This window comes from Entelurus aequoreus, linkage group LG06 (genome assembly GCF_033978785.1).
Source record: "Entelurus aequoreus isolate RoL-2023_Sb linkage group LG06, RoL_Eaeq_v1.1, whole genome shotgun sequence".
In the NCBI taxonomy this organism is placed as follows: Eukaryota; Metazoa; Chordata; class Actinopteri; order Syngnathiformes; family Syngnathidae; genus Entelurus; species Entelurus aequoreus.
In genome coordinates, this window is record NC_084736.1 from 54,465,094 (window position 1) to 54,489,411 (window position 24,318).

At 37.8% G+C, this 24,318-nt stretch overlaps 1 protein-coding gene and 1 long non-coding RNA gene across 8 annotated transcripts in view; one reads left to right on the forward strand and one right to left on the reverse strand.

Annotated features, from left to right (window-relative positions):
• Positions 1-19,608, reverse strand: part of arb2a (ARB2 cotranscriptional regulator A) — a 450,847-nt gene extending 431,239 nt beyond the window's left edge. Inside the window, exons 1-3 of one of the 7 annotated variants that reach the window (XM_062050998.1) lie at positions 19,516-19,608; positions 18,963-19,107; positions 11,270-11,371 (exon numbers count right to left, since the gene is read on the reverse strand). In XM_062050998.1, the coding sequence (XP_061906982.1) occupies positions 11,270-11,371; positions 18,963-19,071 (211 nt within the window). In that variant the 5' untranslated portion in view covers positions 19,072-19,107; positions 19,516-19,608. Of the gene's footprint in view, positions 1-11,269; positions 11,372-12,781; positions 12,873-14,758; positions 14,863-18,962; positions 19,108-19,240; positions 19,393-19,422 lie in introns of those variants that run through there. The other 6 variants (XM_062050997.1, XM_062050996.1, XM_062050999.1 and 3 more) reach the window with 6 other exon arrangements.
• LOC133652355 (uncharacterized) overlaps positions 18,771-24,318 on the forward strand; it is a 22,702-nt gene continuing 17,154 nt past the window's right edge. Inside the window, exons 1-2 of the long non-coding RNA XR_009826568.1 lie at positions 18,771-19,096; positions 19,448-19,599. This is a non-coding gene — a long non-coding RNA (uncharacterized LOC133652355). The remainder of the gene's footprint in view (positions 19,097-19,447; positions 19,600-24,318) is intronic.

Genomic DNA, 24,318 nt, shown 5'->3' on the forward strand with positions numbered 1-24,318 from the left:
ATGGGTAAATCTGCCGCGATTCGTTTGACCACTAAGGTGAAATAAAACGTGTTTAGGATAATGTATGAATCATACCTATTTGGGGAATTTGAAGGAGGATCCAAGTTTTGTTTAAAGTAAAATATAAGTCAGGAAATGTTCCCGTAAAGGGAGACAATATATTTGTTGCTGCTCTTTTGGCAAACATTTGCCCTAGTGTAGCTGTGGAATCCCAAGGTTTATGCCTCAGCACCGAGGCAATCAATCCTCCGGCTGACACTGCAACACAATAAAAGACTAAGCAGTGCTAAATTAAATTTTGACCTTTATGACTGCAAAAGTTGTACAAGCTAAACCACTAAAACGTATGCATATGCAACCCAAATAGCCAGAGGGCCCTCATACTTTATAGACAAAAACAAATATATAAGCTGTTCCTCACCGGCTGCTAAATTGCCACCATTTTTAAAGTGATAAACCTTACAGTGCAAAATTCAACGCGAGTATCACAGCACCTGCTTCATAAGTAAGTTGTTAAACAACCCCAAATCCTAATCTTGGTTTGTCATCATGTCGCATTAAAAAACAGACCTGTGCCTGTAAGGAAGAGGAGAGGGGTGAGAAGTTAGGATAAAGGCAGTGTGCACTAAAGTACCTTGAGGAAAATCAATTATGCATTCATGGAGGAGAGAGGATCTAAACACCACCGCCTAAGAAAAGCACGAGGACCTTTAATGAAATCCTACAATGGGGAAACGTGTGTGTGTGTGTGTGTGTGTGTGTGTGTGTGTGTGTGTGTGTGTGTGTGTGTGTGTGTGTGTGTGTGTGTGCGTGCGTGCATGCATGTGTGCGTGTGTGTGTGTCTGTTCTTGTATGTCTACCCTTCTTGAGACATCAACAAGGAAAAGTACCTTCCATATGAGGACCGGTGAACAAGTTAGGACCGAAATCATGGTCCCAATACGAAAAACCATTGCATCTAATGGAGAATGACTCATTTGCACCCCTGGTGGTGAAATCTATCAAAATTAGGGTGGTCCCAAAAAGGAGGGATTTTTCAAATTGACTGTGTGTGGAACAATTTCCCTTGTGGATCATTAAAGTTTGTCTAAGTCTAATGTCTAAGTCTAAGTGTCGGTTTTAAAAGTGCTCCCCCTCTGGTCAACATACAGTATGAAATAACAAGTGTGTGTAAGAAATTGAAATGTGCCTCCTCTGGCCAAAATTAATTTAAAAAAATGAAATAAATATGTATATAGACACATACTGTAATAACTTGAAGTAAATAATGAAGATTAAAAACCAATTACAACCAAAGAATTCCCCAAAAAAGCAGTCTTTTTCTCACAATGTGTCGACTTTTTTCTTATAAAATTGGGAACAATGTCTCATATTCTTTCTATTTCATTTGTCATATAAAATTCTGACTTTCATCACAATATTGCCAATTTTTTTGTTGTTCTTGTAAAATAGTGACATTTTTTTTATAAAATTATGACTTTTGTCATGAATTAGCCAAGTGAAATTCTGATTATTATTATAATATTGCCAAAGTGTTTAAGTTTTCTTATAAAAGTGTGACTTTTGTCGAGTACAATTACGACTCTTTTCATAATAATGCCAAAACGTTTAAGCTTTTCTTGTAAAATTGCGACTGTTATTGAGTAAAATTCCAACTTTTATCATAATATAGTACAAATGTTCAGTTTTTCTTGTAAAATTTTGACTTGTGTTGAGTAAAATTACAACTTTTATTATAAAACTGCCAAAAGTCTAAGTTTTTCTTGTGAAACTGTGACCTTTTTCTTGTGAAATTCCAACTAATTTTTCACAACAAGCTTTTTTATATTTGCATATTATGTATATATTATTAATGTTGAAAATACAAATGTTTATATATCTAGAAAGGGTGGTCCTAAGGAGGTAGGCATTTTTCGAAGTTTTCAAGAAGGTAAGAAATACAAGAATGTGTGTGTGTGTGTGTGTGTGTGTGTGTGTGTGTGTGTGTGTGTGTGTGTGTGTGTGTGTGTGTGTGTGTGTGTGTGTGTGTGTGTGTGTGTGTGTGTGTGTGTGTGTGTGTGTGTGTGTGTGTGTGTGTGTGAAGGCATGAACATCTCCGCCACCTCCCCCAACACATGCTCTCAGAGGAATACCGTTTTCTCAACTTTTCTCTTCTTTTTTTGGTCATAATTAGCATTCTGTTCTCAATTTGGCCGCTTAATTAGGTGTACATAACCTTGGATTTCAAGTAATGGAAAAACCGCAGGGCTAGCGAAATGAAGCCATCATCTTCTGTGATTAAGACACCTGCAAACTATTGTACACAGCCTTGTCTGCATTCACATCATTACATGCTCAAATTAACATTTTTGTTCCACCTGTCTCGAGCCGATGTAGCCCGGCTGTAACTGTGGAAATGCACGAAAGCCACAGCAGCGGCTGTGAGGGAGACATGTTGGAGACACCGCCTCAGGGACAAGGTGGCTTTAATAGAAATGCTCCCCTTCAAAAACTGGCCTCAGCAGAAAGGGACAAGATATACAGCTGGGGAGAGATCTGCATGTGTGTATGGGTGTGCGGAGTGATGATATAAGGAAGGGCAGTGTGTGCAGAAAAGCAAAGGAAAGATTTCTTTATGGGACATGGAGCAAGGCTCTGGCACTGGCAGGCATAAAGGGCTGGGGTAGTATTGGATAGGTATGTTTCTCTCCATTGCTGTTCTTATAGACACAGTCATATTATGCAAATGCTCCTCCGGCAGACGGAGGGCAAGGCTGAGTAGGTTTCTGACGGGCCGTAGAATACATAACATGTCCCACATCCAGTGAGCTGGCAGGGATACTGACAGTGAACAGAGGGAGGAAGACACTACAGGAGAATGCTAAGAGCCAGAAACACCCCTCAGGTCCATTTCCACAGCATCGTTTTGTACTTCCGGTCTCTTAAGAGACTCTTCGATCAAATGATGAGGTCCCGTTAAGGGCAAGTATAAAATGTGTTTCTGTGGCTTTATAACAATTACAAAAAGGTCAACCATAATAACATTGCACCTGCTTATGCAGTGCATTCTGGGACTTGTAGTATATCAGTGGTGCATCTGCAATATCAGGGCTGTCAACTATTAATATATTTAATTGTGATTAATCGCAAATAATAGTTTTTATCTTTAATATGTGTATCATAATATACACCCAACATGGGACTGGACAATTCATTTGATTTATGCAACTGTTTGTTCATTTAAACTAAAAACAATTAATAGATCAAATCGATTAATTTAAGAATAAAAAATCTTTGATTTATATTATGTTACTTCAATTATACATTTAATGAGTGTAACTAATAAAAATGGTAAAATTCCGGGCCACACAGAGTTCCTGGAACTTTAAATATGCAGATAAAGTTTCCACACGGCCTCTGCAAAGCGCATGTATGGCAGCAAACAGAGGACCAGTTTAAATATATATATATATATATATATATATATATATATATATATATATATATATATATATATATATATATATATATATATATATATATATATATATATATATATATTAATGCAAATATGTTCAAAGTACAAATTTCAATACTGATAATGTGCATTTTTATGAATAAACAATCAAGGTTATGGTAAGCAGAACCATTGTTTATTTTAACTCTGTTCCCTGAAATTCGCATTGATTCTATAAAGTGGGTTTTATCCAATGACTCGATTAATCGGACAAACTAATCGATAGATGACTAAAATAATCGATAGCTGTAGCCCTATTACACATTATGCTTTTTACAACAGCTCAAAACAAAATGAACACAAACACAAACCTATGAAACGTTACTTATATATTTTGTGTTTATATGTATGTGTGTATATACAATATATACATATATCCATCCATCCATCCATTTTCTAGCGCTTGTCCCTTATGTGGTCGCGGGGGGGGGGGGGGGTTGGGGTGCTGGAGCCTATCTAAGCTGCATTTGGGCGGAAGGCGGGGTACACCCTGGACAAGTCTCCACCGCATCGCAGGGCAAACACAGATAGACAGACAACATTCACACTCACATTCACACACTAGTGCCAATTTAGTGTTGCCAATCAACCTATCCCCAGGTGGATGTCTTTGGAGGTGGGAGGAAGCCGGAGTACCCGGAGGGAACCCACGCAGTCACGGGGAGAACATGCAAACTCCACACAGAAAGATCCCGAGCCCGGGATTGAACTCAGAGGACTATCCATCCATCCATTTTCTACCGCTTATTCCCTTCGGGGTGGCGGGGGGCGCTGGAGCCTATCTCAGCTGCATTCAGGCGGAAGGCGGGGTACACCCTGGACAAGTCGCCACCTCATCGCAGGGCTCAGGACATATATATATTACATATATATATTTATTTTTTAATTATTACCTTTGTTTTACATTTATATTGATTAATATATATACAGAGAAAAAGGTGATGACATGAAGTGATAATTAGTGACATAATTATTGGGGAAAATTTGATTATAGATATATATATATTAGGGCTGCAACTAACGATTAATTTGATAATCGATTAATATGTCGATTATTACTTCGATTAATCGATCAATAATCGGATAGAAGAGACCAACTACATTTCTATCCTTTCCAGTATTTTATTGAAAAAAACCAGCATACTGGCACCATGTTGTGGACATTGGGGGTGCAGCATACACCAATAATAACACAAAAATGCATGGCAGCTCCCGCCATCAGTGTGTGAATGTGTGTGTGAATGGGTGAATGTGGAAATACTGTCAAAGCGCTTTGAGTACCTTGAAGGTAGAAATGCGCTATACAAGTATAACCCATTTATCATTATTATAAATGTAACTCATCAGAACTGAATCAGATATTGTACACGTTTCTGTTGTGAATAATACAGGATTAATTTTAGGCTGCCTCTGAATAATAGCATGAAATATTCCAGCACTTTCATAACGTTTAGTTATACTAAACCGTCACTCAAATCTAAATACATTTATATAGCTTTATCGGCCCGGCTACATTGATCCATTATGAAACCAACCTGAGATATTTCTGTCCGTTACGTTTATTTCGAAATTGGTAACCGTGCGTTTTCTCTCTCAAAATGGAGTCAAATGTGCCGGAGACACATTATCAGCCCCGCGTTGCAACAAAGGCATAACTAACGTTACTCACAAAAAAGCTGAACTCATGAATGCCTGTTGCCACTATGGACCTAAAAAGTTACGTACTGTGAGTTCCTCCCTTCATCCATGGCTACAACATGTTTCTTCTTCAGGTGCTCCTGAAGCAATGTTGTACTTCCGTGCCATTTTGCAGGAAACGGTCTTCTTTGAGGTCTTTAAAGTGAAGTGTTCCCACACTTTTGACGACTTAGGTCGTACACTTTTCTCCATTTAAGCAATAACCTCAAGATGTTTCTCCGCTAAACTATCGGTAGTGTTTTCCTGCGCCATTTTTCGAATTTTTCCAGCAAAGGAGACGCCGTCGTCACGTGAGCTGCACATGACACATCATTGGCTAGCTTACGCCACCTCATGAGACGTAGCCTCACCGCCACCCTGGCGCTGTTTTGTACAGTTTTTGTACTTATTTTGATTATTGTTTCTCAGCTGTTTGTAAATGTTGCAGTTTATAAATAAAGGTTTATAAAACAAAAAATAACCAAAAAAAATAGCATAGTTCCAACGAATCGATGACTAAATTAATCGCCAACTATATTGGTAATCGATTTTAATCGATTTTAACCGATTTAATCGATTAGTTGTTGCAGCCCTAATATATATACGTATATATATCCATCCATCCATTTTCAACAGCTTGTCCCTGTCAGGTTCGCCGGGGGTGCTGGAGCCTATCCCCGCTGCTTTCGGGCGGAAGGCGGGGTACACCCTGGACAAGTCGCCACCTCATCGCAGGGCCAACACAGATAGACAACACTCACACTCACACACTAGGGACAATTTAGTGTTGCCAATCAACCTACCCCCAGGTGCATGTCTTTGGAGGTGGGAGGAAGCCGGAGTACCTGGAGGGAACCCACCCATATCTAATTATATATATATATATATATATATATATATATATATATATATATATATATATATATATATATATATATATATATATATATATATATATATATATATATATATATATATATATATAGTGTTGGGACTAACGCGTTACTAAGTAACGCGTTACTGTAACGCCGTTAGTTTCGGCGGTAACTAGTAATCTAACGCGTTATTTTTTTATATACAGTAACTCAGTTACTGTTACTGCATGATGCGTTACTGCGTTATTTTACGTTATTTTTATGTAGTATCGGCTAGAAACTGAAGATCTGAGTGTGTTTTATTGGAGCGCTCCGGTGGAAAAGAAGAGGCGTGCTTTCCCCCACCCACAGAAAGCACGCCTCCCCGCAGGGGAGACGTTCCTCCAGAGCCGTACTTCGGGTCTAACAACCTTCACTTTACCCGGAAGAGGGTCTTTACAGCTGAGGGTGAATGACGAGCCCGGCGGTTTGTTGCAACTTTGTGACTTTATTGCACGCAGCCATCCAGCAAGCTAGAGCACCTACACGCAGGGGCGCCGAAAAGGGGGGGTAAAGGAGACGGATTCTAGGGGCCCATGATGGAGGGGGGCCCAGAGAGGCCCCTAATGATGATGAAATTATAATACAGAAAAAATAATGACACTAAGTTATTAACTAACATATAATCACACATGTTTTATTTTCCATGTCCTGGTAACAATACCTTTATTTGTTTTGGAAGCATCAACACCTGCAGGGCCCTCCCTTAACCCCCTCTATTTACGTAAAATGGTTCAGTCCGACTGGATCAGGTCCAGGTAGAGCACCGGCGATTTGTCCCAGACAGCGCCACAGCGGTAGGGATGGGCGATACCACACTTTTAGGATTCGATACGATACGGATACTTTTTCTTGCATTTTCATCGATACCGATACCGATACCAATAATTTCTTATTGGCAATTTTTTGTCAGTCAAAAATATTATTACTATTGTTATTATTTAAGACAAATCACAAGACAAATACAGACCATTTATACCACATTTATTATGGTCAATATATAATAAAAGTACAATTAAAATAAATAACATAAATATAAAAAATAGATTAAATATTATATATAATAATAACTATATATTATATATAATAATAATTAAATATTAGGGCTTTCCAATTAACAGTCAAATCCGAATTGCAAGAAGCTGCAGTTATTTTTTAAAGTTTGTGATATAATTAGCAATTAATGAAATATGAAATAGGCTAATGTTTTCGAAATGTAAGAAATCATGTTACAGATTAAAACCAAAATCACATTCAATCATATATTCAAGATTTCCTTGGAAAAAAATAAAACTGTAATGCAAAGATGAAGAATCTCCAAATTGTATCTCTTTCTTATCTTGTTTTAAATACTCAAGCAATTTTCAACTAACAGTAAATTCCCCTGTGTGGAAATTATTTGAATTTAGGATAATCATTTAAACAAAAATATTCAGTAAACATTACTAAAAAACAAAAAACAATGCCTGTTTTAAGTCAATAATTGGACAACACTGGATATGCCTGGCTGCATCGCTGTCGGCTGGCTGTGTGTGTGTTGCACGTTGACGACGCTCATTCGCTGTCTCCTGTCACGTGACTGGGCCAGCTCTATACTCTGCCAGGTACAGGGGTGTCCCAGCACATAGTAAGTTACGTAAGTCATCAAAAACATCTGAAAGTGATGCTTGCACCCCCCACACGCCGTTTTTTGGTTTATATCGATACTTTTTTCAGAAAAGTGATGCCAAATGAGTAGCGTGTGAGTATCGATATATCGATATCGATACGCACATCCCTACACAGCGGGCAAAGCGGAGGAGACAGCAGTATGCCTCAAAAATCAGGCAGCCAAAAAAGAAAGGAAAAGAAAATAAGAGAGGAGAAGGAGTTGAAGGGTCGACAATATGTCACCCAATATTTCCAAAAAAAGGTGGGTTTGTTAGTTGTGGTGGAAAGTTATGCATATTAACTTTGTCCCTGTCTGTGGTAATAAGCTAGCTCACTTTTCTCACCATGTTAGCTCAAGAAAACTCTGGATTTTTACATTTTACTGCTATATTAGTTAAATAATCAATCCAGTCAAACATTTATCAAGCTGTTCTTATTCAATAATGTCATGGAAGAGTTTATTTCCAATTTAAGAATCAGTGGTGCAGCAAATAAATGACTCAAAATGAATTCCATTGAATTCAGAGTGCTCAGTTCTTCCCCTACTGTACATGTCAACTGTGATGCTGTTCTTCTTTCAAAAATATGGTAATGATAGTCAAAAATACCATTAAAATGCATAATTGTATGTAAAATAGCATCAAAAAATGTTGCCGCTGTGTTGGGGGCCCTGAAAAGATTATTTTCATGGGGCCCAAAATCCCTAGTGGCGCCCCTGCCTACACGCACTCACTGTCGCCGCTCCCTCACCTCTCTCGCCCACTCACTCACTGACGTCACTTACCTCTCATGCTGTCATATCTTAAAGGGCCACACACACACACATACGCTACTCTCATAACAACTAACAAGACATCATGGCGAAGCCAAAAGTCGAGTTTTTTAACATGGAGACATTCTCAATACTTTTCTTTTGTCGAGCACAAAGAAAATAACATTTTAGTTAAATGTAAGTTGTGTCTTGGATCAAACATCCTATCTACTTAGAGTTAAAGTTAAAGTGCCATTATGTTGCAGCTATTTAAAATAGTTTTGTCAATTTTTTCTGGCCTGAAATAAATTGGCCCTTTGAAACATATCTTTGTCTTTGTGTGTTGTATGTAGACCACATTGCTTTCTGAGTTCAGTGATGCAAATGCATGTCAAGTTGATCAACAGATTGTATTATTCTCCAGTGCAATAACAGTACTGAAATGAAGGCTAAAAGGGCATTAATGGGAGCCTTAAAAAAAAAGGGGTGAAAAAGAAGTAACTAAATAGTTACTTTTCACAGTAACGCATTACTTTTTGGTGTAAGTAACTGAGTTAGTAACTAGTAATTGTAACTAGTTACTGGTTTTCATTAACTAACCCAACACTGTATATATATAATATATATATATATACACACTACCGTTCAAAAGTTTGGGGTCACCCAAACAATTTTGTGGAAAAGCCTTCATTTCTAAGAACAAGAATAGACTGTTGAGTTTCAGATGAAAGTTCTCTTTTTCCGGCCATTTTGAGCGTTTAATTGACCCCACAAATGTGATGCTCCAGAAACTCAATCTGCTCAAAGGAAGGTCAGTTTTGTAGCTTCTGTAACGAGCTAAACTGTTTTCAGATGTGTGAACATGATTGCACAGGGGTTTTCTAATCATCAATTAGCCTTCTGAGCCAATGAGCAAACACATTGTACCATTAGAACACTGGAGTGATAGTTGCTGGAAATGGGCCTCTATACACCTATGTAGATATTGCACCAAAAACCAGACATTTGCAGCTAGAATAGTCATTTACCACATTAGCAATGTATAGAGTGTATTTCTTTAAAGTAAAGACTAGTTTAAAGTTATCTTCATTGAAAAGTACAGTGCTTTTCCTTCAAAAATAAGGACATTTCAATGTGACCCCAAACTTTTGAACGGTAGTGCATATATATATATATATATATATATATATATATATATATATATATATATATATATATATATATATATATATATATATATATATATATATATATATATATTATATATATATATATATATATATATATATATATACATATACATACAGTATATTCACATACTTATACATATATACACATACATATACATATATTCACATACATATAATAAATTATGTTTTTTATCAAGTTTCCCCCAATAATTCTCACTCCGTCTCATCACTTGTTTCTCTGTCATCATTTACGGGGTTCCAAGTTGATCGGGGGCACAATAACCAGGAAAAAATTTGTAGAAAACTACAGTTGTGTCTTGTTCTATTGTCAGGGCAGAAAATACTTTTTTTTTTTACAGTCGCCTGTAATATGCGGAATTGGCAACACTGCTGCTACTAGCAGTTTGGAACTCCGGTGATAACTTTGTATTTAAATTTGTCACTCAATGTGACTTTTTCTTTGTTCATTTCTGCTCTATAATAGTTATTGTGACTCAATATCAGTTGGAATTGTATAATGTAGTAACAATATGTAACATGTACAATATACACACTGCAAGTATATATATAATGTAGTAACAGACACGTCCCACTGGGAGGAGGCCCCGCGGCAGACCAAGGACCAGATGGGGGGATTACATCTCCTCTCTGGCCTGGGAACGCTTCGGGATTCCCCAGGAGGAAGTCGCAAATGTTGCTCTGGAGAGGGAAGTCTGGGGGTCTTTGCTGGAGCTGCTGTCCCCGCGACCCGATTCCGGATAAGCGGTTGAAGATGGATGGATGGATAGTAACAGACACCTTCATAACAATATGTAATATGTACAATATACACACTGCAAGTATAAATATAATGTAGTAACAGACACCTTCATAACAATATGTAATATGTACAATATACACACTGCACGTATATATACAGTATGTGCCTTGTGTCTTTGCCCACCGCTCTTTGAAGTTTAGTGTTCTATATTTGGCTTATGTTCTTTGTTGCCTTATTCCTGCCAATATTAATTCAATAAACTCACAGTGAAATTACATCAATGATACAGTATCTGTACTAGTATTCCCTTGCCACTTTGCACTTCACTTTCAACGGTCACCGTGCAACGCTTATTCTAAGATATCATTGAGGACATTGAGATTGGAGTATACTCAAATAAGTTTTGATGTTAAAGTTACGTAGGTTTTAGAGTGTATGTCCTCTCCAAGGTGTATGTACTCTCCAAGGTTTCTCATAGTCATTCACATTGACGTCCCACTGGGGTGAGTTTTCCTTGCCCGTATGTGGGCTCTGTACCGAGGATGTCGTTGTGGCTTGTACAGCCCTTTGAGACACTTGTGATTTAGGGCTATATAAATAAACATTGATTGATTGATTGAAGTCTTTTAGCATCATACGGTCTATGTGGAATCTGTATAGTGTGTGAAATATGTGTGTGTGAAGAGCTTATAAAGACATAAAATTCATATACACAGTAGATCATAAAATAGTGTCCATACTTCACAGATTTCACGGGTCTGGAACAAAACCCTTGCGATAATCGAAGGAAAACTGTTTAATGCAAAAGTGTTTTGCGTATGTATTACTTACTCTCGTTGAAGGCGTATTCAAACTCTTCCAGGGTTTTGGGGAAAGTGAAAGGGGGTTCATCTTTCTTCATGAGTTCATCTAAGTCAATTCTTGACAGCAAATCTGAGACAAAAGAGGGGGAAAAAGAAAAAGTTAAACCTTAGAATATCATGTCAAATTTCCTTGCCTAAATCTCAACCTTAAGCTGCAGTGGCAGAACAAGAAGCGGGACCGTGTGCTCGTGTGTAGCAAATTGCGCGATGTTTCGGCTTAACGCGCTCAAGTTTGAGTTACAGTGGGTGTTTGTGGAGTGCATTGAGCTGTGTGAGGAATTTATATCTTAATCCGACCTATGGGATTTAAACTTTGGGGTTCCATAACAGCACCATAATGAGGCTTATCTGTCAAACATAATAGCAAAGGCAACACAGGATGGGGGCATATTTAACCAAATGTTTAACCTTTTCTATGCAGCGGTTCAGGATAGGACTCGGCGTATCGATCCGAATATTGATAGTATCGATACCAAGGTAGGTATTGGTATCGGATCAATACTAGTGTGATGGGATTAATACTTTTGTTGCAGCATTTCTTCTGTGCGTCCCGCATTTTATTTCTGGTTTTCCACAGAGTTTATGCGTCATCAGCAAATCTCCTAGTCATCTCTCTGCTCACTCATTTATGCTTTACCCCTCTCCTCCGTGCTCTGCTGAAAACTTTGTTATTTTTCACATATATCTCCCTTTAATTGTAGTTTCTTTAGTTGTTTTGTTTACATTTCAATATTTTTATTTTTGTTACATTGCTGCTTTTTTTGTTATTTTGTAATCGTGACTTTGTGTATAGTACAACGTAAAAAGGTCAATTATTCTGTTACATTGTTTTAGATTGATGTATTTAGCAACAAAAACCTTTGTGGCATAAAATAGTTTTCATGTGTTCTCATAATGATAATCATCTAGTGAGAAGCAAACTGACATTTCAAATCACAAGTATCCGTATCGGTGTCAGTATCGGCAATACTAGCTATAGGACAGGATGACGTTATTCATCCCAATTATGTGGTTGCAGTGCAGGTACAAAATATCAACAAAAAATAAGGTAACAAAAACAAGAGAGGATATAAAAGGCATTAAAAGAGCACAGAACTGATGCAACAAGCTGCCACTTCAGCGGCGCCATTTCTACAAAGCCCAAAACCAGTGAAGTTGGCTCGTTGTGTAATTCGAAAATAAAAACAGAATACAATGATTTGACAATCCTTTTCAACTTATATTCAATTGAATATACTGCAAAGACAAGATATTTAATGTTCGAACTGAGAAACTTGTTTTTTTTTTGCAAATAATCAGTAACTTAGAATTTAATGGCAACAACACATTACAAAAAAGTTGGCACAGGGGCATTTGTACCACTGTGTTACATGGCCTTTCCTTTTAACAACACTCAGTAAACGTTTGGGAACTGAGGAGACCAATTTTTAAAGCTTTTCAGGTGGAATTATTTCCCATTCTTGCTTGATGTACAGCTTACCGGTAAGTTGTTCAACAGTCCGGGATCTCAGTTGTGGTATTTTAGGCTTCATAATGCGGCACACATTTTCACTGGGAGACATGCCTGGACTAAAGGCAGGCCAGTCTAGTACCCACACTCTTTTACTATGAAGCCACGCTGTTGTAACATGTCTTGGCATTGTCTTGCTGAAATAAGCAGGGGCGTTCATGATAACGTTGCTTGGATGGCAACATATGTTGCTCCAAAACCTGTATGTACAGTACCTTTCAGCATTAATGGTGCCTTCACTGAAGTGTTCGTTACCCATGCCTTGAGCATACGCCACAATACCATCACAGATGCTGGCTTTTGAACTTTGCGACTAGAACAATCCGGATGGTTCTTTTCCTCTTTGTTCCGGAGGACACAACGTCCACAGTTTCCAAAAACAATTTAAAATGTGGACTCGTCAGACCACAGAACACTTTTACACTTTGCATCAGTCCATCTTAGATGAGCTTGGGCCCAGCATTTCTGGGTGTTGTTGATAAATGGCTTTGGCTTTGCATAGTAGAGTTTTAACTTGCACTTACAGATGAACTGTAGTTACTGACAGTGGTTTTCTGAAGTGTTCCTGAGCCCATGTGGTGATATCCTTTACACACTGATGTCGGTTTTTGATGCAGTACCGCCTGAGGGATCGAAAGTCACGGGCTTAGCCGCTTACGTGCAGTGATCTCTCCAGATTCTCTGAACATTTTGATGATATTACGGATGGTACATGGTGAAATCCCTAAATTCCTTGCAATAGCTGGTTGAGAAATGTTGTTCTTAAACTGTTCGACAAATTCTTCACGCATTTGTTCACAAAGTGGTGACCCTCGCTTCATCCTTGTTTGTGAATGACTGAGCATTTCATGGTAGCTGCTTTTATACCCAATCATGGCACCCACCTGTTCCCAATTAGCCTGTTCACCTGTGGGATGTTCCAAACAAGTGTTTGATGAGCATTCCTCAACTTTCTCAGACTTTTTTGCCAGTTGTGCCTCTTTTTTTTTTCAAACATGGTGCAGGCATCAAAATCCAAATGAGCTAATATTAGCAAAAAATAACAAAGTTTTCCAGAACGAACATTAAATATCGTGTCTTTGCAGTCTATTCAATTGAATATAAGTTAAAAGTTAAAGTACCAATGATTGTCACACACACGCGAGGTGAATATAGATTGAAAAGGATTAGCAAATCATCGTATTCTGTTTTTATTTACGATTTACACAATGTGCCAACTTCACTGGTTTTGGGGTTTGTACATACAGCTACAAAAGTAAAGCACAACGAAAAGGTGAAAAATGTGCAATAAATAATACATATTGCGCACATACGATTGCACCATGCATTGACATACGACAAAACAAAACAAAAACACCTTTGATACAAAAAATTCCAGTATCGTCCACCCCTAGTTCAGAAGTAAAAGAGTTATATTACACTAACCAATACTGTCACGTGAAAAGAATAGTCTTAATTTTTAACTGTAGTTTTGATGCTTTGCTTCCGTGTGTTGCCCTGTGATGAGTGACACTGTCAGAGAAGGTATTCATTTCAAAATGTTTGTTGCTGTAGTTTGCAGTGGTCTTCAATGGCACTGCAAACTCAATCACAATAATAAAGACTGTTACAACAATAATTCTCTGACGATGTGTGACAACTTAAAATACAGTTTTTTACATTATTGGTTTACCTAATGGTATGTCTGGTAATTGTAAAGTTGTTTATTGAGAGTAGATGGGTTCAGGCTTGACCGTGGTAAATTAATTTCCACAAAGTAGGCTTATTATAACTAAATTGAATATGTTCATAGTTGGAGCATAAAATAAATGTGTATGACCTTTTTAATACGTTTCTTAACATATTTACAGCCCTCGAAACATGAAATATTACCAATTAACATTTTAACTCTTGTCTCACCCAATATAATAGATTCGAACGTTTTCTACTGCAGATCACAGTACTCACCAGTAGCCCGGAGGACCCTTCAAAACACAAGGCGACGACAAGAAAATAATTTGCCACATCCTGGGTAAGTCCTTTCTACCACAGGCGTAAAAAACGTGGTCGACTTGACAGTCACAGCAATGATCATTCGCTGTGTTGTTAGCATTCCATGTTGTCAGCATTTTTTATTGTTAGCATTCTTTATTGGTAGCATTACGTGGCGAGTCGGTACTGTTACGTCCAGCCATTGTCTTTTGATATCATTGTTGTTTGTCTTAGCATGTTTGTCTTTGCATGTATGTAATATTTATTGTTAATTTTTGGTTGTCCGTTGTGTTTTGCTTTTGTTGATATTTGTAGAAATGGCACCGTGAAGCAGTAGCTAGTTGCATCAGCTCAGTGCTCCTTTAATGTATTTTATGTCCTTTGTGTTCTTTAATGTTTCCCTCTTGTTTTAATGTGCTTTTACCTTCTTTTTGAGGACTTTTTGAATCTGCAGTGCAACCACATAATATTCTGATTGTGGGATAAAGTCTATCCTATCAAAAAGTTGTTCTGTCAGAAGTTGGTCAACCTGATTGTCGCGGCCTTGATGGCATCAACATTAGCTGCCATGTCGTTAGTATTGTTTACCCTTAAAGTACTAGTACAGTGGAAAAACAGGCTGCCTCTAAATTGAAGCTATTATCATATGTATATATGGTTTTTGGCACCAAAAGGCTTCCAAAGTTTCCGAATAAATAATTATGATCAAAATAGTATCAATCTAACGGAGATTTCTGAGCCATTTTAAGAGTTAATGAGCAAGCCAGTAACATGATCCTTGACATAGTGCTAGGAACCACAGATCCCTTCCCCATCAACAACAATGTTAATCAAGCAAACTTTGTGAGAGCCAACAACAAACTCTAGGACAAATGATAATCCAGAACCTTATATTTGTGAGCCCGAATTACAAAGAGGATGAGCAATACGTTTTAGAAGCCGAGTGCTAAACGGATGCAGCTTTATTGTAGCAATATAGCATTAGCACCATTGTTCGGTGCTAACCATAACAAACCAGAATAAAAACAAACATTACTGGACAAGTTGTACTTTGAAATTAACAAATTAAAGAGATGGTTGGACAAAAACAGACTTTCCTTAAACCTCAGTAAAACTAAAATAATGCTATTCGAAGGAAAAGTCAAACACAAATACAAATAGTGACACAATCAAATTGCTCGGTGTAATGATTGATGATAAAATGAATTGGAAATCTCATGAAAAGTATACAACATAAAGTGGCAAGAAACACGTCAATAATGAATAAAACTTAAGGATGGATGGATGGATGCATTGGACCAAAAATCACTTCATATTCTCTACTGCTCACTAGTGTTACCATTTCTGAGTTATTGTGTAAAAATATGGGGAAATAACTACAAAAGTAGGATTCAGTTACTAACTGTGTTACAAAAAAGATCAGTTACAATAGTACATAATGTAGGATATAGAGAACATACAAACCATTTATTTATTGAATAGAAATTATTGAAATTCCACAATATACTTGTTTTAAAAACAGCTAAAATTATGCACAAAGCAAATTATAACCTGCTACCCAAGAATGTACAACAATTCTTCTCAACAAAATAAGGACAAATATGTAATTTTAAACATATGTATGAACATACAACACTTAAAACCTTTAGTATAGATAAAATATGGAATGGATTAGGTAAAAAAAATCAAACTATGTACTATGATCCAATTTAAGAAACGGTTCAAACTCAAAGTGTTTACAAAGAAATAAAACCATGACAAACATTCTCAATGTATGGATAACCTTATCTATCTCACCATATGAAATACAACCTACTTCATTTATTTATGTAGTTTTAATGTTATTATTTATAGAGTATATTGTGAATAAATTGAGAACAGGAAGTGAAGAAAAGCGTTAGCAACTGCTATGTAAAGAAAAGGGGTAGGATTAAATAAGCTCTGCTTCTTCCTACTCAATTTTCAAACATGTTGAAAAGAGAATCTGGGAATCGTAATGTACCTTATTGTAATTGTATGCATGTTCGAAATAAACTCAAAACCAAACCAAACCAATCTTTGGCTGGGATGCCGACTGACGAGACGCTCACATAATACCATTTAGATGAAGATTCAATCGCAGTCCTCACGAAAGGTAAAAAAAAAGTTGCCACAACTGGGTCGTTTTTGCAATCTCGGGGGATGTGAAAGTCGACCAGCCTCTCGGTCCATGGCCACATTTGTCTACTACCAGGTGAGAGATGCATGAATTATAATCTAGAATTTCCTTTTAGCAAGTTTGAAAGGAAGCTGAAGCAGCCGTCGGCTTAGTGTGTCAGCAAAAGCGTAAGCTAGCATTAGCTCACTGCTATCAATGTACAGCGAAAATAGACAGTCTGCTTTGGCACTTATAATAACAATATCACTCAAATTTGGTAAATTTTCAGGTCATGACATGTATATGGACTATTGTTGTTGGTTTCTAGATGTTTTTAGAGGGCATTATAGGCCCAATAGAGGACCATCTGTTGACTCAATTGTTAGCTATTTATTTTCGATTTTGACTGCATAAAAAAAGCCAAGCATATGTGTTCTTGTCTTACATAAGGATTGTGAATGATAAACAGCACATATCTTTCCAATTTATACGTAATTCCAGAATGACTAATCTAAAGATATAGTCTGAGTGCAGAAGTGTTAGTGCATTGACAGAGAATCTACGGAAATTGCCGAAAATATTTGGAGCGGAATATTCAAAATGGCCAACTGAATTTGTGGCATTTTGTGATATTTAAACGGAATTTACCCATACTTTGTAAATACAATTGGATATGGTTTAATGCATACAATGAAACACAATTAAGCATATAAAGTCAATTTGTTTTTCCACTCTCTGGTGCTTTAAACCTCGAAATTGATCTTTATTGATCGCCACAACATACAGTAATAGTAGAAAATAAGACAAATGTATTACATAGACATAAAAAATACTTAATTTTACTAAATTAAAATAAATGTAAAAAAAACCTGTGATGTAGTGAAGCCGCGATATTTGAAGCGTAATGCAGCAAGGTATGCCTGCATATTACAGCTGTAATAACATGTATCATGATATGGATATATCTGAGTTACTGTGTAGAAATATGGGGAAACAACTAAAAATGTGCACTTCATTCACTAACTGTGTTACAAAAAAGATCAATTAGAATAATACATAATGTTGGATATAGAGAACATACAAACCCTTTATTTATTAAATCACAATTATTGAAATTCAACGATTTGGTGCATTTGCAAACAACTAAAATGATGCACAAAGCAAACTATAACATGCCACCCAAGAATGTACAACAATTCTTCTCAACAAAAGAGGAGAAATATAACCTTAGAGGAACATCTAATTTAAAACATGTGTATGCTCGTACAACACTTAGAACCTTTAGCATATATGTATGTGGAATTCAATTATGGAACGGATTAACCAAAGAAATCAAACAAAGCACCAATATGATTCAGTTTAAGAGACTGTTCAAACTACAAGTGTTCACAAAGTACACAGAACAAGAATTATGATGAACATCTTGAACCCTTTTTTTTCTTTTTTTTTTATTAAGACAAATATTATTTATGTATTTAATATTTGTTTGCTTACTATGGTATATTATTTTTATTTATTTTTACTGTTATGTTACAGCGAACAAGGAAATTGGATAACATTTATATAGATAAAACCTGCTCAGTGGCCTTGTGGTTAGAGTGTCCGCCCTGAGATCGGTAGGTCGTGAGTTCAAACCCAGCCGAGTCATACCAAAGACTATAAAAATGGGACCCATTACCATCCTGCTTGGCACTCAGCATCAAGGGTTGGAATTGGGGGTTAAATCACCAAAATGATTCCTGAGCGCGGCCACTGCTGCTGCTCACTGCTCCCCTCACCTCCCAGGGGGTGGAACAAGGGGATGGGTCAAATGCAGAGGGTAATTTCACCACACCTAGTGTGTGTGTGACTATGATTGGTACTTTAACTTTTTGCTACGGTATGAAAAGAGGTGGGACTAAATAGGCTCTGCTTCTTCCTATTACTTTTCGGACGTGCTGTAATGAAACAACTGGAAATGTGTGACACATTACATTGTATTGTATGCATGTTCCAAAAAAACTGAAACTGAAACGGTTCAAAAACAAAAACCCAACTATTTACCTTTGAGAGCTGTGGTTTTCTCACCATCCTCCTGAATGGCCACCTGGGCCATGGCGGTCAATAATGTGCACAGAGCGAGTTCAGCACCACCAAGATGAAGGATGAGCATCTGATCTGCTCCCACAAATCCCCAGGTAGGTGTCTCCTGTGACAGGTGGGAGAGGAACAAATACATGACTTGACACCTTGCTGATGAACACTGCAATGGTTTCTTAGTTTGAAATACTCTTAAATATACATGTATGTATTAGTTCACACTTGTGATAGTGTTTACCAACCAATTCACTACACCTTTTTTCTAAATATGCATGGTATCCCTTCTTTGATAGTCATATATCCTGCAGGCTGAAATTAATTTTAGTTGTGCGCGTTTTAAAAGCCCCCCATCTTGAGTCAAAAGCAGTGTGTGCATACAAAGCCTCCACATGGAAGCCACTACGAGCAAGAAACAAAGTCGTACTTTTTGTTTGATGTTCTTTCAAAAGGCAACAAAGACACAAACAGTGGCACGGAAAGACAAGGACAACAGCACGTTGGTTTCGGTTTGACTCACACGCCTGAAACAGTCCACTTGCAGGATGCTTCCTGGATGACGGCTTTCAAACAGGAAGTGCTCTGAGGCGCAGGCGCGTGGGAGGTGAGTGGCTTCCGGGTTACCGGGGCAACGGAGTGACTTTTTTTTCTTCTTCTTAAAGGTACAGTAAACTAGTTGCTGATGCGAGCGCTCACACATAACTTTACACTTTCTCTGCACTCAATTGGACTCTATTTTAATATTCTTACTTGTGCCTATATTTGTTTGAGGGATTTTAAATACTAAAGGTGGTATTGTTATATTATCTGAACTCTGATTGAAGTCCTGAATGTACAGTTGGTGAAGGGTGTAATCATTTGTCAAATGTGCAAATTAACAAATTCACCCTCTGGATTCATTCAACACCCATAACATGACAAAAAATGCAATTAAATACATCATATACGAGACAAAAATACATAATAATAAAATATATAATTAATAATACACACACACACACACATTTATATACATATATTTATACAGTACAGGCCAAACGTTTGGACACACCTCCTCATTCAATGCATTTTCTTTATTTTCATGACTATTTACATTGTAGATTGTCACTGAAGGCATCAAAACTATGAATGAACACATGACGTCCGTTGTGTCCTTGGGCAAGACACTTCACTGATGGCTGCTGGTTAGCGCCTTGCATGGCAGCTCCCACCATCAGTGTGTGAATGTGTGTGTGAATGGGTGAATGTGGAAATATTGTCAAAGCGCTTTGAGTACCTTGAATCCAATCCAATCAATCCAATCCACTGTATTTATATAGCACATTTACACAACAAGAATGTTTCCAAAGTGCTGCACAGCCATGTTAAAAACAATATTAAAAACGATATTAAAAACAATATTAAAAACAATATTATGCTACACCAATGACTGAATAAAAACAAAGAATAAATTAATAGGAAACCAATACATAGACAATATAAAAAATAAATATGATTAAAAACGATTTTAAAGGGTAAAACCAATTAAAACAGTAAAATAGACATCAAAATTTATAACCCTAACCCTAACCACACAGGACAACAGAGGACAGAAGACCACACAACTCACGTAGTGTTAAAAGCCAAAGAATAAAAGTGGGTCTTAAGACGAGACTTAAAACACTCCACTGTGGGAGCAGTTTGAACATGGAGGGGCAGAGTGTTCCAGAGTTTAGGGCCGACCACAGAGAAGGCCCTGTCTCCCCTTGTTTTAAGTCTCGTCCTGGGCACCACGAGCTGGAGCTGGCTCTCGGACCTCAGAGCGCGCGCAGGAGTGTAAATTTGGATGAGGTCCAAGATATACTGAGGTGCCAGTCCATGTAAAGCTTTAAAAACAAACAGCAAGGATTTAAAATCAATTCTAAAATGAACAGGGAGCCAGTGCAAACTCCGAAGAATTGGGGTTATATGCTCACGTTTCCTGGCCCCTGTTAAAAGTCGTGCTGCCGCGTTCTGGACTAACTGCAACCGGGAGAGAGCTTTTTGGCTAATGCCAGCATAAAGTGCATTGCAGTAGTCCAGGCGACTTAAAAAAAAAGCATGCACGACTTGTTCAAAAAGGTTAAAAGATAAAAATGGTTTTACCTTTGCTAAAAGACGAAGATGATAAAAACACGATTTTAAAACGCCATTGACTTGTTTGTCAAATTTTAAATCGCTGTCTTTAGTGACGCCAAGGCTGGTGACTTTGGGACGCACATGATTTTGCAATGGTCCCAAGTCAGTGAGGGCCGGACCAAAAACTGAAATTTCCGTTTTTCCCTCATTCATTATTAAAAAATTCTGGGCTAACCAAGCCTTGACATCACATAGACAGTTGAGAAGGGGTGTCAGGGGGCCGTGGCCTTTTGAAATTGGCAAATACATTTGGCAGTCAAATTCATAAAAGTGATAAGACACTCCATGTTTCTTAAAAATCTCTCCAAGAGGGAGAATGTACAAGGAAAACAGGATGGGGCCTAAAATGAAGGTAGAAAAGCGCTATACAAGTATAACCCATTTATCATTTATTTATGATGAGTTATGTTTTTAAGGAAATATAACTGAAAACATGTTTTATATTCTTGTTTCTTCAAAATAGCCACCCTTTGCTCTGATTACTGCTTTGCACACTGTTGGCATTCTCTCGATGAGCTTCAAGCACACCTGTGAAGTGAAAACCATTTCAGGTGACTGACTCATCGAGAGAATGCCAAGAGTGTGCGAAAAAGTAATCAGAGCAAAGGGTGGCTATTTTGAAGAAATTAGAAAATTAAACATGTTTTCCAGTTATTTCACCTTTTTTTGTTAAGTACATAACCCCACATGTGTTCATTCATAGTTTTAAAGGCCTACTGAAACCCACTACTACCGACCACGCAGTCTGATAGTTTATATCATACTTGCCAACCTTGAGACCTCCGATACCGGGAGGTGGGGGGTGGGGGGGTGGGGGTGGTTAAGGGCGTGGTTAATAGGGGAGTATATTTACAGCTAGAATTCACCAACTGAAGTATTTCATATATATATATATATGTATGAATTACTTGACTTTCAGTGAATTCTAGCTATATATATATATATATATATATATATATATATATATATATATATATATATATATATATATATATATATATATATATATATATATATATATATATATATTTATTTATTTATTTATTTCATTATACATATAAATAAAATAAATACTTGAATTTCTGTGACACGGAGGCTATCCAGTAGATGGCAGTATTGTCCTGTTTAACTTCTCCGTTCATGACTGAGTATATCATTTCGGCCACCGTGTTCAATGGAGAAGTCTGTTCTACAAAATTTATAGGCAACATACCCTTTCCCCTTCGAACTGTCCTGGATGAACTGAAATTCTTGTTTCCATTCGTTTTGGAACTTGCAAGCGTATTTCTTCATCTTGCTCGTCGACGGCGTCGCCATGTCTGTAACTTCCTCGTTCTTCTGCTTCGTCTCCTTGTTGTGTGCGCAGTTGTGCACTCTATTCTCTAAAAGCCATAGATGTTATGACGTCATTGGGCAGGCAAGCTGTTTATATTGTGGGAAAGCGGACGTGAGAACAGGCTGTCCCCACTCAGGTCCGCATTGAGCTGGAGGGGGCGTGGCCTCCGGCTCCGGCTGAATACCGGGAGTTTGTCGGGAGAAAATTTCTGCCAGGAGGTTATCTGGAGAGGCGCTGAATACAGGGAGTCTCCCGGTAAAACCGGGAGGGTTGGCAAGTATGGTTTATATATCAATGATGAAATCTTAACATTGCAACACATGCCAATACGGCCGGGTTAACTTATAAAATGCAATTTTAAATTTCCCAGGAAACTTCCGGTTGAAAACGTCTAGATATGATGACGTTTGCGCGTGACGTCAATGGTTGAAGCGGAAGTATTGGGACACATTGTATCCTAATACAAACAGCTCTGTTTTCATCGCAAAATTCCACTGTATTCTGGACATCTGTGTTGGTGAATCTTTTGCAATTTGTTTAGTGAACAATGGAGACTTCAAAGAAGAAAGCTGTAGGTGGGCTGGCTGCAGCAACACAACCAGGAGGACTTTGAGTTGGATAGCAGACGCGCTATCCGACGCTAGCCGCGGACCGCATCGATGATCGGGTGATGATTGTTAAGCTTCGCCAGGCTGGAAAGCATTAACCGTGTAGTTACAGGTCCTGGATTTAATAGTATTGTTGATCTTCTGTCTATCCTTCCAGTCAGGGGCTTATTTATTTTGTTTCTATCTGCAGCCCGATGCTATCACGCTAGCTCCGTAGCTAAAGTGCTTCACCGATGTATTGTCGTGGAGATAAAAGTCACTGTGACTGTCCATTTCGCGTTCTCGACTCTCATTTTCAAGAGGATATAGTATCCGAGGTGGTTTAAAATACAAATCCGTAATCCACAATAGAAAAAGGAAAAAGTGTGGAATCCAATGAGACCTTGTACCTAAGTTACGGTCAGAGTGAAAAAAGAAAGTCCTGCACTGCACTCTAGTCCTTCACTCTCACGTTCCTCATCCACAAATCTTTCATCCTCGCTCAAATTAATGGGGTAATCGCCGCTTTCTCGGTCCGAATCGCTCTCGCTGCTGGTGTAAACATTGGGGAAATGTGAGGAGCCCTTCAACCTGCGACGTCACGCTACTTCCGGTACAGGCAAGGCTTTTTTTTATCAGCAACCAAAAGTTGCGAACTTTATCCTCGATGTTCTCTACTAAATCCTTTCAGCAAAAATATGGCAATATCGCGAAATTATCAAGTATGACACATAGAATGGATCTGCTATCCCTGTTTAAATAAGAAAATGTCATTTCAGTAGGCCTTTAATACCTTCAGTGACTATCTACAATGTAAATAGTCATGAAAATAAAGAAAACACATTGAATGAGGAGAAGGTGTGTCCAGGGGATTAAAATCAGGGAAACTGTGGAACAGGCTTGTAGGGATGATATACAACAACTGGTGTACAGATGTGACGGTGATATCACAACACTGCTCTCCTGCTCTGGAATATCTTTTCATTCACTGTAAGCCATTTTACTCACAGCCTGAGATAGTTTCATGTATAGTGGTGGCTGTCTACATACCGCCAAGCGCGGATGTGCATGACGCTCAGCGCACACTTGCAGACCAGATCTTACATGTGGAACTGTCTTTTCTGGACTCTCTTGTTATCGTGTTTGGTGACTTTAACAAGGGAAATCTGAGCCAGGAATTACCCAAATATAGGCAGTTTATTAAATGCCCGACCAGAGAGGAGAACACTTTGGATCACTGTTA